The sequence below is a fragment of the Nannobrachium achirus genome (assembly GCF_963921795.1).
Source record: "Nannobrachium achirus genome assembly, chromosome: 19".
NCBI classification, from domain to species: domain Eukaryota; kingdom Metazoa; phylum Chordata; class Actinopteri; order Myctophiformes; family Myctophidae; genus Nannobrachium; species Nannobrachium achirus.
The window spans coordinates 4,207,208-4,224,557 of NC_137826.1; the positions used below are offsets into that span (position 1 = coordinate 4,207,208).

Below are 17,350 nucleotides of genomic sequence, written 5' to 3' on the forward strand. Positions count from 1 at the left end.
TACTGAACCATTCTACCGTTGCTATCCGGTGGAAACTTCATATGTCCAAAACCAGGGTTCCCCAATAGACGGCCCGCGGGCCGCCTACACCAACCCCAGTAATAATGGTGGTATAAGAGCAGCAACAACACTAGTATATCGTCGTTGTCGGGTGGAAATCTCATATCTCCAAATGTGTATGTTCTTTTGCAAATCATACAAGGCCGTCGCACAAAAGTAGTGAAAACAGCAGATCTACAAGCACACAACACCGCGATGCGTTGTGTGCTTGTAGATCGGCTGTTTTCACTAGTTTAAATCATTTTTAATATGATAAATTCAAAACGAACGGTTTTGGACATACAAGATTTTCACCTGACAACGACGAAAACTGTCGCTGGAGTAGTGGGAACGCCACCGTCGCCCCCCTGCAATGTTGTGGCCCTCGGCTTGGTACCCTAGACATAATTAGGCCCTTGGGGAAAACTAATTGGGAAACCCTGTCCAAAACTATCTACGAGCTCAAAACGTGCCGTCAAGTGATGAGTTTTGAGCCTGTAGATTGGCTATTTTTTACTCAAATGTTTTTTACGTAAAAGTAGCAGTACTACAATGTAGAAATACTCTGAAGTCCAGAATTCAAAATTTACCTGAGTAAAAGTACAAAAGTATTGGTATCAAAATGTACTTAAAGTACAAAAGTAGAAAGTCACTTTTGATTTGGACACTGTACTATTTTGATAGTTGTGCTTAATAAGGACACTTTATGTATATTTATATTTATATATTATTTGTTCCCTCTCTTGATGTACCTTGCCCTTTACTGTACTCTGTTCTTGTTTTTCTTTTATCTTTTCCTTACTTCTCTGTAACTTTGTAAATAACCTTATACTGCTGTGCTGCCTCTGGGCAACTGATTTTCCACCTTGGGATAATAAAGGTATCTATCTATCTATCTATCTATCTATCTATCTATCTATCTATCTATCTATCTATCTAATGTAGAAATATTCTGTTACAAGTAAAAGTCCAGAATTCAAAATTTACCTGAGCAAAAGTACAAAAGTATTGGTTTCAAAATGTACTTAAAGTACAAAAGTAGAAAGTACTCATTGTGCAGAATGCAGAAAGAATTTCAAGGTTTCAAATGTATACAAATCTTTTGAAAGTAGCAGATCTACAAGCTCACAATGCGTCGCAACGCCACGCATTGTGAGCGTGTAGATCGGCTATTTTCAAAGGGCCGAAATGTATACAGGGCTGAATAATGTAGCTTTTGTAATAACGATCAAAATCTACAAAGTAACTAGTAGCTTAAGTTTTCAAATAAATGTAGCGGAGTAAAAGTACAATATTTGGATCCGAGATGTAGTGGAGTAGATGTAAATGTATTCGAAATTGGAAACAGTCAAGTAAAGCGCCTCAAAATTGTACTTAAAGGAGTAGTTCACCACTTATCAACCTGTCTTCATATAATAGGTCCTCACTAATGTTCATGATAAAATATCACAATTTTTTTCTACTCAGTCCAAGTCTCCTAGGAGAGCTGTGGGAAGTTCGGAATCCATCATCTTGTGACATCATAATTTAATCAATATTTTTGAAAAAAATATTTAGATTTTTATTATCGCGAGAACAATGGCTTCCACTTTAAAATTGCAACTTTCGTTTCTATAAGCTGGATTGGCAATCGATGATGTCACAAGACGATTGGTTTCTGACCTGCCTACAGCCCTCCTCTGAGAAAAAAAGAAAAAGCTATTTTTGAGTGAGGACCAATTATATGAACATAGGTTGAAAAGTGGTGGAGTGCCCCTTTAAGTGCATTACTTAAGTAAATGTACTTAGTTACTTTACACCACTGGGAACCATACCCTCTTCCCGTCCCGCTGATGCAACACTAAGTGCAGTTTCAGGATTTCACTTCACAGTGATCTCCAGTGGCTGTGTCATCAGCCGTAGCCACTGGCAAACCCGCTACATGTATCTCATAAATCAAAGGACACTAACATCTCAATGGGCTGCCGCCGCGTGCGTGTGGGTGTGCGTGTGCGTGTGCATGCTGTGTGTGTTCGTGTCAGGGACATGCTGGGCCCCTGATTCAGCCCGGGAAAAAGAGTTGGAGAGCCCTCATTGCGCGCTATAGAGAGAGATCTCTCTCTATAGCGCTGCTGCTACTCAAAGATTTGCCATTTCAGATCATGACAAGTGACAAGCCAGTGGCAATTATTATACATGAGTTATATTTTGTCGTTGTCGGGTGGAAACCTTGTATGTCCAAAACCGTTTGTTTTGTATTTATCATTTAAAAAATTATTTAAACTAGTGAAAACAGCCGATCTACAAGCACACAACGCCTCGCACCGCGAGGCGTTGTGTGCTTGTAGATCTGCTGTTTTCACTATTGTGCAACGGCCTTGTATGATGAAGCAGGGCTTTGCTTTGCGAGAAAATGTATACATTTGAAACTTGGAGATACAAGGTTTCTGTCCGACAGTGACGATTTACTTTGTTGGCCGCCCAGCCCCCAAAATGGAACGAAGGCCGACATCTTATTTTTTTATTTTTTTCCTAATGGCCGGCCTGGACCGGCCGTTCGGGAGTTGTCCTGCTTTTCCCAATGGCCAGCACGTCCCTGGTTCGTGGTGTACGTGCGAGTGTGTGTGTGTGTGTGTGTGTGTGTGTGTGTGTGTGTGTGTGTGTGTGTGTGTGTGTCATCCATTCCGTCTCTGTCCTTGCGTGCTGCTGATTCATCGTCCTGAGTGCTCACAGAGGGGTTCTGTGCTGCGTCGGAGCTCTCTCTGCGCTGTTACATTTGTTACTGTACAGTATGTGATTAATTTAACTTCAGGATATCCTCACATACTGTACTAACCTCTACACCAATGGCTCTCAACATTATGCATAATTATCCCTCTAGGAAGGATATGCAAAAAAAAAAAGAAGGAAAAAAACATCTCAACTACCCTGTTATTATAGGTTATAATAAAAAAAAAAATACTTCATTGTACGATGAATAGTGAAAATAGACGATCTACAAGCTCACAACACATTTTGTCATGAAGGTTGAATTGTGGACCAAGCCCCCAGAACCAACGTAAAGCAGCCTTCGCCTGTTGGTCAGATCTGAGATAGCATTTAAAATGCTACTGCGCGTGCGTATATGCTAATGCTACTGGAGCGTTCTTCCGGGTGCTTCAAACGCCACTGAGGAACTTGCATTAAAGTATATAAAGTGACCTGCATTATCTAAGATGTTTGGATTTTCTAAACGTTTCTGAATAAGATAAGTAGGATTGTAGGAGGTGAAAGTTGTTTACTTAAAGCTATACTATGTAACTTTTTTAATAAAACAAATCTTAAAATTGTCCTAATTATTAAATCTCTAAAGTTTTAGAACACCCACTCTGTTCATTTCAGCTCCCAAAGCCTTTTCTTTATATGTGTTCTACTGAGCCCTGGTGGCCGTGACCGGGGCTGTTTTTCCCGGCAAAATATATGCATCATTCTGTACACGTGTCTCCCTACCGGCCAATCAAAGCCCAGATCATACACTGCCGAGCTCTTCAGGAAATACACTGCAGTGTTTACAATGGGCTAGGAGTCTAGCATGTATCTCCCCAACCGAGGCTCGTAGAGGGACACGAAAGACCTCTATGGATAGGTCTCGGCGAGGCGAGGCGGACGCGGTGGTCTGAAGGCCCGGTCCGCTGCGAAAAACGGCCGAAAAACGGCCGAAAAAAGCAGACGCGACCGTGGTTTGCTATAACGCTACTGACCACTAGTTGAGCAACTTACACAGTATAGCTTTAAAATATATAAATCATTTTCACTTTTCTTTTTCTTACTTCCTTACTAACCTTAAACTGCTGTGCTGCCTCTGGGCAACTGATTTCCCCCCGTGGGATAATAAAGGTATCTATCTAACAACAATGACACATGCCCAAAATATTGATTCCAGGTTGAAAGTGGACAGTGAAGTAATTGTTGTTTCTCTCCCGTGTCTGTTTGTGTGTGTCTGTCCATCTGCAGTAAGGCTAGAGTGTCCTCCATCATGAATCCTGTGTACAGTCCAGTCCAGCCCGGGACTCCTTATGGCAACCCCAAGAACATTACGTACACAGGTGAGCCCTGCAACAAGACACGTGAATGTTTATCATCAAAAGCGTGTTCTCTCCTCCGCGTCATCAGTGCCCATACACCCTAGGTGGGGTTGGCTGAAGGGCCTTTCTGTGTGTAGTTTGCATGTTCTCCCCCTGTCCCCTAGGGTACTAGCTACCCTCACAAAAACATGCAGTAATCCTGGTCTCTATACTGCCTCCCCCTGGCCAGCCGGGGCACCTGATGGAGAGGAAATGAACCTGTTGGAATAACGTGTTCCTTCCACGCGCTACGTCCGGGGAACTCCCCTCTGTCAGGTGATAACAAGTGGCGTAATCACTCCTCATGGATTGAAGGAAGCATGAGCTCGGTTCGGGGCTCTCCCCAGGTTGGCAGAGGGAGAGTAGTGCCCAGGATTACAGCTTAAGCAATTGGCACTGGATGAAAAATAGGTTACGAAATCGTTTGATCAAAACTTTAAGAAATACTCTTGGTAAGCGTGATCGTGATATATACTTTGTTGCATGACATGTGTCGCGTGGCACCATTGTACGACGAGTACAAATCAAGCGTTAACTGACAGTCAATACTTTCAGGAACTTTTACCAAACTTTGGTCTGCCTGCTCACCCTTGAAATGACTTAAACGCTGTTGCCTGCATCAATTCCTTCTGTCACCTGCTTCGATGCGTTGTAGTTGCAGGTCCATCTCCTCTCTTGTCAGCTCCATGGTCGAGTTGGTAATGGAATTTAAAATCTGTTTTGGTTCTAGTTTAACGAAACAAACTTAGCGCGAGCAAGAGGGGAAATCTCGCTCTTTCGACAACGCAACATTTCAACAACGGAGCGTCGGCAGGATAGCGCCTCACCCCACGGAGGTTAGGGTTTGGGTTAGGTTAGGTTGTCGAAAAGATGACATGTAGAAACAGCGACACGCTCCCCGAGCAATATATGTAATACACAAATATCCAAATATACCACTAGTCCTTTTACAGCACCTATGGAATTGCTCTAAAGGGACAATACGTCTGCGTGATACATGGAAACAGAAGCCGTCTGCGGGTGCAATATTGAATAGAAGGAACACTATTTGCATAATATTCCCGGACACACTTTTTCATTGTCACAAGACCGCAAAGTGCACGGCTCCTATGGTGTACTCGAGTCAAAACGAGGTCTCGTAATGAATGTAACACACGGCGCCCTATTAGCCAGATAGCGTGCGTGGAAGAAAAGCGAGTCGTGCGGAAAATGCCCTCAGCAACCAGCGGTCGAGTGTGTGCCACTCAGCGCCAGGGCGCATCGCTCTGTTTGAAGAGAGACATGAGAATGCGTGATCATCACACACTGTGTGAATGTGTAAATGTCTCGCTGAGCGCAGGCCAGCTCCTTTGACATTCCCCTAGCCCATTTAGAACGGGTGCACATTATTATTTTATGCTTTAACTATTGAAAAATAGCAGATATACAAGCTCACAGCGCGGCACCGAGTGCCGCGCTGCGAGCTTGTAGATCTGCTATTTTAGAAAAATCGTGAAAATTAGAATTTTGACCCGATTCTATAAGTGTCTTTTGAATCCTTCTAAGATTTTTTGAAAAACGTATGTTTCTATGTCAGCAATCTGGCCAGCCATCGTCAAAGAAAAGGTCCTTTTCACTTAACTGGAGCTCAGTTAGTCTGTTCTTGTGAGACTACTATGTCAGTGGTCCTCAAACCTTTTCATGTGAAGGACCCCCAAAATAATATTTATTTGGCCATGGACCCCCATCTCAAAATATTTCGTTCCAGGGACCCCCCCCCCCAGAAGCAAAATTTGAGTTACAAACGCTCGCTTTGAAAATACACATATTCAAAGATTTGCACACATTTTCATGACTTTTTCCAAAAATAGTAGATCTACAAGCTCGCAGCGCGTCACTCGGTGCCGCGCTGCGACCTTGTATATCTGCTATTTTTCACTGGTTAAAGCATTCAACAATTCTAGGCAGTGGCGAAATTAGACTTTATTCCCCATGGGTTTTCGGATCAAGGGGGCCCTGATCAAAGGGGCCCAGGTCTGTTGTCTTTGCGCGTTTTAAGTGCAAACTACAATGATTACCCCTAATATATTGGAAATTACTAAATACATATAATATCCTAGTATGAATGTATGTAGATATGGGCGCATTGGGCGTATATTTTTATTTAGGCCTATTAAAAACAACATTTTCGCCACTAGGGGGGGCCCTTGGGTTTTTAAAACCCAAAAACCCTATCAAATTACGCTTGTGATTCTAGGCCTAAATGGGCTAGTGATTCATGGGCGCAGCGTTTGCTAACCAGTGTGATAAGGGGAGGTCTTTGGAACAGTGCCCAGTGCCCTCTCATCCTCGGGCTGCCCACAGCACATTACTTTCTGTGTGGCGGAATGAAAACGTCGAGGGAGGGAGAGAGAGAGGAGGGCTTCTCTTGTTTTCGTCTGTCCGTATTATCTTACATGCTGTAATGGGAACGGGCCTCGTGTAGAATAGGATTGTTATTGACTGTTTAGAGACACATTTCTGTACTTCTGCCCTTGTTCATTCCATATCCTCTACCCCTCGCCACATGCTTAACCTCAACCTAACCTTTACACAACTGTAATTCTATTGACTCATTTAGGCAGAGAATTATTTTATGCTTTAACTCAGGGGTGGGCAACTTTGATGATGGAGAGGGCTAGCCTGACACTTCAGTCCGCACATCACCCCCCCCTGCTGGTGGGTGGTTTGTAGTGTGGACTGAAGCTGCACACATTTTAATCTATTTCGAAGGCGCCCGAAGAGCGGGCGCATTGAATGGGCCAATCAGGGTTGTATGCTTGGGGCACGTGGTGTGGCTGCTCCGGTCCCAGCCCCCTCCAAACAGAGCTCTTGAGCTCACGTAAGACTCACTCGTGGACTCTGATTGGTGTCCTCTGCCCACGTGAGAGTCTAGTGGACTCTGATTGGTCCGTGAAAACTGTCATGGCGGAGTCAGACTTGACTTGTATTATTTTAATAAACTATGAAATAGTGCCGTTTCTTCACGTTTTAATACCATTTTGCACTAACGTAAACATGCAGACATATAATATGTTATGAGAAATAACGTATTTTTGCAATGTCACGCCACGTCGCCGTCGCGCGTGTGTGTGTGTGTATGTGTGTGTGTGTGTGTGTGTGTGTGTGTGACGTCAATAGGCTTTAGCCCCCCCCCCGCCGAAATGGATTGTCTGCCCGGAATGTCAGACTCTCTCCCCCCACGTAGTGTGGTGTTGAGATGTCGGACGCTAGCAGTCAGGCAAGGAGAGGGCCACTATTTTTCCACCTTCACTCCAGAAGGCCACATTACATATTGCTGTGTCATACTTTGTCATTCTAGTATCTCATACAAAAGAAGCAAAAAATAGCAGATCTACAAGCTCAAAACGCATCGCGCTGCGATGCGTTTTGAGCTTGTAGATTGGCTATTTTTGCTTCTTTTGAATTGGAATCCTGAATATGTTTTGCTATTTTTTAATTGGAATCCTGAAATGTAACATTTTGATTTAATTTCAAACACATTTAATTATATACTCATGATAACTTTATGAACTTGAATACAAATACATTGGACATATGAAAAAACATTTTAATACTACAGTACTAGTCATTAAGCTACCAAAATAGACTGAAGGAATTAAAGCAGGTCACGTTTGGAATAGTAACAGCTGAAATCAATAATACAGTATTATCAGTATTCCGGTATAACCTGCGAGCCGCATTAAGTGAAGGTGGGGGCCGCATGTGGCCCCCGGGCCACCAGTTGCCCATGTATGCTTTAACTATTGAAAAAGAGCAGAGCTTGTAGATCTGCTATTTTTCAAACACATTTAAATATCTTTTTAAAAGTGAACATTTGTAACTCAAATATTTGCTTCTGGTGGGTCCCTGGAACAACATATTTTGAGATGGGGGTTATAGGGTTAGGGTTAATACATGTAATTGTGGGGGTCCTTGACATGAAAAGGTTTGAGAACCACTGATTTAGAAGAAGGATTTAGAAGACGTTTATAGAATCGGGTCAAAAATATTCAAAGACTTACACAAATGTTCACGATTTTTCAAAAATATCAGATGTACAAGCTCTAATGGCTGAAGTGGTTCAAATCTAAAGTGACACAGATTTGCGTTCAGGCCTAAGGTTAACATTCTTTAGTCTCTAGAGCATTATCAAAGTGGGGTCCGGGGACCACAAAGGGTCCTTGGTGGGGTTCCAGGGGGTCCCCAGCTTAATGTGTTAATATAGTGTCACATTCATTTGAACCCCTTGATCCATATTCCATATTTTGGCTATTGATATACAAGCTCACAGCACCTTCACTCATATATGTATCCTTGTGAGGAGGGAATTGTGTTTCTCAACAAAGATAGAAGTAGAAGTAGTACTACTGCTACTACACACTCACGCACATGCACACACACGCATGCACGTGTGCGTGCGCGCGTGCACACACACACACACACACACACACACACACACACACACACACACACACACACACACACACACACACACACACACACACACACACACAGTGCCTGTCATTGGCAGTCCGGCTACAATCAATTTGCTCCATAAATATGCATCTAATTAGTGGGTCGTATATGGCTGACTGTGTATTTTTTGTGTATAATTTTGTGTGTGTGTGTGTGTGTGTGTGTGTGTGTGTGTGTGTGTGTGTGTGTGTGTATGGGAACCTACACAGTACACACACACACACACACACACACACACACACACACACACACACACACACACACACACACACACACACACACACACACACACACACACACACGCATGTAACGGGCTGGTAAACGTGTGTGTAGAAGAATCAATTGGCAATCCACTTTTATTTTTACATTGAAATTCAATTTGTATATTTATTGTCAGTGTGTAAAGTAACTAAGCCGATCTACAAGCTCACAACTCATTGCATAGCGACGCGTTGTGAGCTTGTAGATCTGCAGTTTTCAAACATTTTGTACTTTTACTTTTATTGCTGTAATTACATTTTCATACTTTTACCCAAGTGCATTTTGAATTCCGGACTTGAATTCCAGCCTGTTTCATATTCAATCAAACATTGTTTGATTTTCAATGAAGCCATTGGTTTCTGTTTGTTTCACTGCGGTATGATGAAAGGCATCTCGCACACTTGAAGCTTGCTTGAGGGGCGATTGTGTTGAGTAAAAGGTGCCCTAGTAAACGTTATGGCACCTTTAAAATTCTTATTTTTTTCCCTCCCCTGGCTCCCACACACATGTGAAGCATAACGTTGAGTACTTAGAAACAGCGTTATATAATTCATTACATTTTTTTAATGCTTTTGTTAGAGGTTATTCTCTATCAGTTTTTTAAACAAATGCAAGTAGCCTACTTTGCTTCATGTTATTACTCACTATAGGTGTTCAAATTAGGGGTGATTATGGTGATAAATATCGTTGAGACGATACAGACGATATGACGATATGCCTTTTCAGAAATATCGTATATACCGGTATCATGATACAATGAGGGAGCTATCGTGATACAATGAGGGAGCCTTATGAAATATCCTGTTGAATTGTTAAAACAAAGATTCAATGCAGAATTCATGTAAACCTGCATTTTGGTCTAAATCAGTAGTTCTCAAACTTTACAATGTCAAGGTTTCCCTTTAACTCTTACATTGTCCATTTGGTTTCATTTGTATACTGTCAGAGTTACATACTTGGGACGGTCCGTTTAAAATGAATAATTGGTATAGTCCATAAGAGGGGGGGGTCATCAAATATTTATCTGAGCAGTTGGGGGGGCCATGGTTTTTTTATTTTGTCTGTAGGGGGGGGTCATGCAACTTTAATTAGTCGAATTTTGTAATTAAAAATGCTTAGCTTTGTTGTTTATCTAAACAACATTAAGTTAGTATATCAAAGTTTCACCCCTACATAGTTGACTCAACTTGGTACATTCCAGTCCTACACGTCCCTCGGCCCCGCCCCCTCCTCTGCTCTCCACTGTTCAATGCGTTGTTGTGGACATTCACTGCGTGCTGTGCTGCTCACACAGGAGTTTCCTGGTAGCAGCTGGATACAGGCTAACAAACACCTTATTTGTTGTCACAACTCGAAATGTTCGCTTACCAAGAGAGGAATATAAGCATACCTCCAGTTTTTCCCCCCCAAAAAGAAAAGCATGTAGGAAAAAAAGGTGTGTAATTCTCTCTCTCACTCTCACACACAGCTGCAGTGGGAAGGAGTCAAGGAGAGAGAAAAGACTCATGCATACTTTGTTTACTTTGCTTGGTTTTCATATCATGGAAAATGGATCACAGTTGCTCAATCTTTCTTTAGTTTGGAGTGTTGTTGTAACCCCAAGAGGGCACCTATGGAACCAAATGGACCCCCAACATCAAATAGTGTGTTATAAAATTTGCCTCTAGGTATTGATAAACCTAGGCTATAGCAGCAATTATGTTAAACTAGTATCTAGTAAAATAACGGGTGGCTCTTAATAGCCGCTTTGTGAGTTTCTGTAACCCAGAGAAGGGATAATATGGACCCTCAAGGCTGTCATGGGTCCAGTGGTGGAAAAAGTAGTCCAATTATTTAAGTAAAAGTATCAATACAATAATGAAGAAATACCCAGATACAAGTAAAAGTCTGGAATTCAAAATGTACTTGAGTAAATGTACAGAAGTATTGGCATCAAAATGTACTGAAAGTACCAAAAGTAAAAGTACTCATGCAGAATGTCCTGTTCTTTTCTGATCTTTTGAAAATAGCAGATCTACAAGCTCACAATGCGTTGCGTCTATTTTCAAATGGCCAAAAATGTATAGGCTATAGGGCTGAAGTGGTTGATGTACAGTAGGTAATCCAAATATACAAAGTAACTAAAGTTTTCAAATAATTGTAGAGGAGCAAAAGTACAATATTTGTCTCTGAGATGTAGTGGAGTAAAAGTATTATAGTATTGGAAATTGGAAATACTCAAGTAAAGAACAAATACCTCAAAATTAAAAAGTACAGGACTTAAGTAAATGTACTTAGTTATTTTACATCACTGCTTGGGTTTCTCCTGTTGTCTTGAATACAAAAAAACATTGTTTATAGTGGGGGGGGGGGGGGGGGGGGGGTCATGCATTTTCCTCAAGTCTCTCAGGGGGGGTCACCCAAAAATATTTGAAGGGTGTGGGGGGGCCAAGGAAAAATATAAAAATGATATCACATGTGAACCAGCACCCCCTAGTGGAAAAAAAACGAATGGTCCCTAAGGGTCAATTTAGACCTCCCCAAAGGAACCCAGAGAGTCCCTGGACCCCACTTTGAGGACCACTGGTCTAAATGGTCTGTTACTCCTTTTTATTTTAGTTTTTGTTACCCTGTAGTTGGTTGTACTGATAAAAAAAAACATAAAAAAAGAATCGTGATAAGATTGTGTATCGTGATACAGCTTGGAAAAATATTGTGATATTGTATTTTTCCATATCGCCCACCCCTAGTTCAAATTGTGAAATCTAACTGTCTGAACTCTCCTCCTATGGGAGTTTTGAACAGTCAGGAGTCCAGTCCAGACCAAGGCAAATTCTCTAATGACAAGCAATTAGAGCTCGTCACATGAGCGTTAAGTCCATTATTATCTGATCCAGATAGCTAGCAGCACAATAATAGTGTTGGAAATTAGGCAAAAAAGATTATTGAACAAGAAAAGAACCAGACATCTCTGCCAGTAGGAGGCATGTCTTACCTCCCTCTGGCCAGTGTTAACTTTTTGATGATACAATTTCAGATGACTTTCAGAAAACTAAATGGTGTGTTATTCAAAAAAGACCATGAGACTAAATCAGAATTTGCTTTCAAATGTAACACTTTCTCTCTCTGCCTGGTGTGAAGACGATGTTTTGGATGTGTATTTTAGTCAGGAACACTCACGTCAAAGTAGATTTAACCATTTATTGCAAAATCAGGGAACGCTTATCGTCTAATCAGACTTTTGGGAACACCCAGGACAGTTTTTGAATTTCTTCATTCAGTATTTAGATATTTGATATTCATTTCCCCCATTTTTCTCCCTTCCAGGACCTTCCTATACGAACCCATTATAACTTCTAACTCCATTTTAACATGATAGATTTAATTAAAACACCTGTCCTTTTTTCTGGTGACTGCTATCACCCTCTGAATACATGAGCAAAAAAAAGTTATTTTTCAATAACTTTTTTCATTTATTTTTTTATAATATTTTATTGTATTTAATCATTTTAATTTCCTCAAAAAATTAATAGAATTCAATGAAAAAAATGTATCGACAAAACACAGCCTGCTCACATATTCGGAGGGTGTCAGGAGTCACCAGAAGAAAAGACAGGTGCTTTAATTGAATCTATCATGGTTAAAATGGAGTTTGAAGTTATAATGGGTTTGTATAGGAAGGTCCTGGAAGGGGGAAAATGGGGGGAAATGAATATCAAATATCTAAATACTGAATGAAGCAATTCAAAAACTGTCCTGGGTGTTCCCAAAAGCCTGATTAGACGATAAAATGACAAAAAGTTGTTTTGAAAGTGAAATATCCCTTTAAATTAACAGGCCTAATCACGAATATCTTAGCTGATTGATTGGAGTATGACAGTGTGACGTAATGACCAGCAGATACGTGAATGAGGAATAGGAGAAGAGCTGACTGACAGCTGACTACAGCTGGGCAAGGCTAGACTCTTGTGTCCTGCATAAACTAACTTCTATGAAAAGACACTGGGTAAGCGTAAGCGTGTGCGTGTTTGTGTGTGTGTGTGTGTGTGGGGGTGGGGGGGGGACAGGCATGATAAAGGACTAACATTACATAACTGTGGTAAAAACCAGAGTGACAGGCTGTATGGAGAGCAATCTTTGGAGGAGAGTGGCATGTTCTATTCCAGACTGATTCTGTATGTCACAGTCCTCTACTTCAGTGGTTCTCAACCTGTGGGTCAGGACCACCAGGAGGGTCCCCAAATGATTTTGGCGGGTCCCCTGATGATGAACTCAATGTTCAATATTGTTTTCTCACTCAACAGTAAACAAACCAACATAAAATGTGAGTGTAGACTGTAGAGGGTATCTGCACATTTCTAAAGTGACAATTTAGGGACTTTTTAATGCCTCTAAAATGACAAATTAAACATTGGCGAAACTGTCAAATATTAGAGACAGAAATTGTGAAAATAGCCGATATACATGCTCACAACGCCTCGCAACGTGAAAATAGCCGATCTACATGCTCACAACGCCTTGCAACGCGAGGCGTTGTGAGCATGTAGATCTGCTATTTTCATACCTCTAAAATGACAAATTAAACATTAGCCAAATTGTCAAATATTAGAGGCAGAAATTGTGAAAATAGCCGATCTACATGTTGCGAGGCGTTGTGAGCATGTAGATCTGCTATTTTCACAATAGAACCATGTTATACGAAATGCAATGCCTCAACTCTTAGTGCTTGTCAGGGTGTGGGGGTCCCCAGTTAAAATACGATTATTTCGGGGGTCGCAGCCTGAAAAGGTGGGGAACCACTGCTCTACATTTCTCTTCAGTTTTCGCTCTTCCACTGCTCATCTCTTGCACGAGTCATCTTCCTTTCCTCCTTCTCGCCTTCGCCCCGGCACTCCTAGCTGTCTGTCCTTATCTCCCCCTTAATCCCTGTGAAATGATGTCAACGGCATTCTTGCAGAGCACGTACCCTAACGCTGTGTAATGTAATGGAGAGACGCTTGTGTGGAGAGAGAGAGCGAGAGCCGAGACAGTCCCGCATTCAGCGTTTAGTCATCCGACCTTAAATGAACCCCTGCTTGGCACAAGCAGACAGTTTATATGCAGCACACGCACTCAAATGCATGCGCCCACGCGTGCACACACACACACACACACACACACACACACACACACACACACTCTCTCTCTCTCTCTCTCTCTCTCTCTCTCTCTCTCTCTCTCTCTCTCTCTCTCTTCCCCGGAGGTGGAAAAAGTACTCGCATTTTGTACTTAAGTAAAAGTATCAATACTGCACTGTAGATGTACTCCGTTACAAGTAAATGTCCAGAATTCAAAATGCACTGAGTAAAAGTATGAAAGTGTTGGCATCAAAATGTACTTAAAGTATACCAACAGTAAAAGTACTAAAGGTTTGAAAATAGCAGATCTACAAGCTCACAAAGCGTCGCCATGCGCCGCGTTGTGAGCTTGTAGATCTGCTATTTTCAATTAGCCACGGTATAAAATAGGGCAAAAGTGGGTTAATGTGTGTTTTATAATATTATGATTTACACCTGCAAAGTAACTAATACCTAGAGTTTTCAAATAAATGTAGTGGAGTACAAGTACAATATTTGAATCCAAGATGTAGAGGAGTAGAAGTAGAAGTATTGGAAATTGGAAATACTCAAGTAAAGTACAAATACCTCAAACGTGTACTTGAGTACAGTACTTAAAGGAGTAGTTCACCCCCAAAATGACTTTTTTTCTATTGATTACTCATGCCATGGAGACTAGAGTTCAATAATATGTTTAGTTTTTTGTCGCATTCCTAAGACAAAAATGTGATAACAAAAAATGTACCCCCATTCGTTCCGGATGGGGACCCGTTTCGAAACGGGTCCCCATCCGGAATCAATAGGGGTAAATTTACTTGAATCAAATTTTTGTCTTAGGAATTTTGGGGGTGAACTACTCCTTTAAGTAAATGTACTTTAGTTACATTACACCACTGATCTTCCCCCAAACTGGAATGCGTCCCCGGAGTAATGTTTCTTGTTTCATCCAGTGATTAGCGCTGTCGTGCAGCTCCCTCGCTCTCACTCTTCTGTCTCTCTCTACATCGCCGCTTTCCCCCTCTCTAAAACACATTCCTCTGCCTCGGCTCGCGCTCTTCTATTATTCATGCAGCAGCAATTGCAGGGTTGAAATAGTAAATCTGTCTTGCGAGCTGTCTGCATTATGAGCAATCCATTGTGCTGTCTGTAGGCAGGGGCGTCACAAGGGGTAGGAAAGTGGGACTGAGTTACTAGGGCCCAAGGTGTTGGAGGGGCCTCAATTATTATTTTATGCTTTAACTATTGAAAAATAGCAGATATACAAGCTCACAGCGCGGCACCGAGTGCCGCGCTGCGAGCTCGTAGATCTGCTATTTTTGAAAAGTCGTGAAAAATGTGTGCAAATCTTTGAATATATGTATTTTTTAAGCGAACATTTGTAACTAAAATTTTGCTTCTGGGGGGGTCCCTGGAACTAAATATTTTGAGATGGGGGTCCGTGGCCAAATACATACCATTTTGGGGGTCCTGCACATGAAAAGGTTTGAGCTCCACTGACATCGAAACATATATAGGTTTTTCAAAAAAAAAACCTTAGAAGGATTTGAAATATTCAAAGATTTTCATGATTTTTCAAAAATAGCAGATCTACAAGCTCGCAGCGCGGCACTCGGTGCCGCGCTGTGAGCTTGTATATCTGCTATTTTTCAATAGCTAAAGCACAGGGGCCCCACAGTGAATCCTTGTACCCAGGGCCCAGAATTTGATGCGACACCCATGCCTGTAGGGGTCTGCTGGTGGCTGGCGAAATACGTCATAGCCTACTCTAGAGGGGAAGGGTTCGCAGCATCGCCAGAGAGTGATCTGTGGTTATATCCACCCTGCCCAGCCACTCCAAAACACTAGACGTATGGTTTATGTAAATGCACGCACGCACGCCAGTGCACGTGCACACATTGACACGAAAGGGGGCTTGAGCCCCTGCCCTTTTATCCATCTGTAAAAAGAAAGTGCCCTCTTCAGACCATGAATGCAGCTTTTACTATGGTGAAAGAAATGCAAATGTCCTCTTTCCATCCCATACCTGAAGGCAGCATTCAAGAGAAAACTCTACTGAACTTGAATGTAGCATCTTATGTTGAAAGAATTGCCCTCTCTGTGTAGAAATCCATGCCGCTACGCCACATATCCAGTATTCACTTGATTATGCTTAGTTTAGTGTGGTATCAAGCACCGGAAATAGCCGACCTCCAAGCGCGTTGTGAGCTTGGAGGTCTGCTATTTTCTATATTTTCACCAAAAGGCCATTTAAAAAAAATGTCAGCCCCTGCCTCTCAAACATTCTCTGCACGTCCCTGACGCACGCATGCATTTATGATACATCACAGTCAGCACTTCTAGTCCCCCGAGAAGGCCGTTATGGACTATTTTCAAATTCTGTCTCTTTCATGCCGACAGAAACCATGCAGTAGCAGCAGCAATCACGCGGTGTAGCTTCTATGATTTAGGCTATGTACTGTATGCTGCAAGCAGGGCTCCATGTGTTAAAACAAAACATAGCCTTACTTCTTCGTACAACACATAGAGACAATAGCTGATTTACAAGCTGACCTGACGTGATGCGTTATGAGCTTAGAAGTTAGATCAGTTATTGTCAATATAAAAAAAAGGGAAAACGCTTGACCACATTTATTTATTTGCAAATTTGCTTTTGTAGGTTGGCTATTTTTTTTAAGAAAAGAATAATTGATAATTGATGCATTTTTTACTATTTTGAAAGATTTTTTTTTCTCCAAAAATAGGGACACCAGTGTTAATATTGTTGATGAAAAAGGATGGCTAATGGCATTCAAAGCCCTATACTGTTACTGTACAGTGTGTCTCTAGAACCAGTGCCTCCAATAGCAACAATAACATGGTGAGTTGACAGAGGATAACAGTGCTCATCGTGTCAATGTTTTCAAATTGTCATTAAAGCAACGTTGAACTTTGGTGGATCCTTTATATCAGAGGCGTCAATTGGGTATGGCAAGTTTTGGCAGCAGCTACCTAGGCTCCGGGGGAAAAAAAAAAAATGTACTTAAAATAAATTCACGAATGTCTCTATGGCTATCCACTTTGATTATTCTGTTATTAAATCAATTTAAACTAACTACAATGCAAATTAGAACAAGATTGTCGCTTTCATAAGGTATTATTATATTCTCCACAACACGATTATTCTGTTATTAAATCACTTTAAACCAACTGCAATGCAAATTAGAACACAATTATTGCTTTCACAAGGTATTATATTCTCCACAACACTTTTATCCCCCCCTATATTGACAAATGTCTATTCCCCGGTTCAGTAGGTCAGCACAGGTGCAATGTATTATTGTTAATTAGCAGCAGCATTTTTCAAGTGTGGCAGTCAGTTGTTTACTGCCATATAATCGTCATGTAAAATGTCATAAT

At 41.5% G+C, this 17,350-nt stretch overlaps 1 protein-coding gene across 2 annotated transcripts in view; it reads left to right on the forward strand.

Annotated features, from left to right (window-relative positions):
* LOC308304329 (protein FAM168A-like) overlaps window positions 1–17,350 on the forward strand; it is a 73,234-nt gene that overhangs the window by 34,673 nt on the left and 21,211 nt on the right. For both annotated transcript variants that reach the window (XM_080748911.1, XM_080748912.1), the window contains exon 2: window positions 4,012–4,103. In XM_080748911.1, the coding sequence (XP_080605037.1) occupies window positions 4,034–4,103 (70 nt within the window). In that variant the 5' untranslated portion in view covers window positions 4,012–4,033. The remainder of the gene's footprint in view (window positions 1–4,011; window positions 4,104–17,350) is intronic.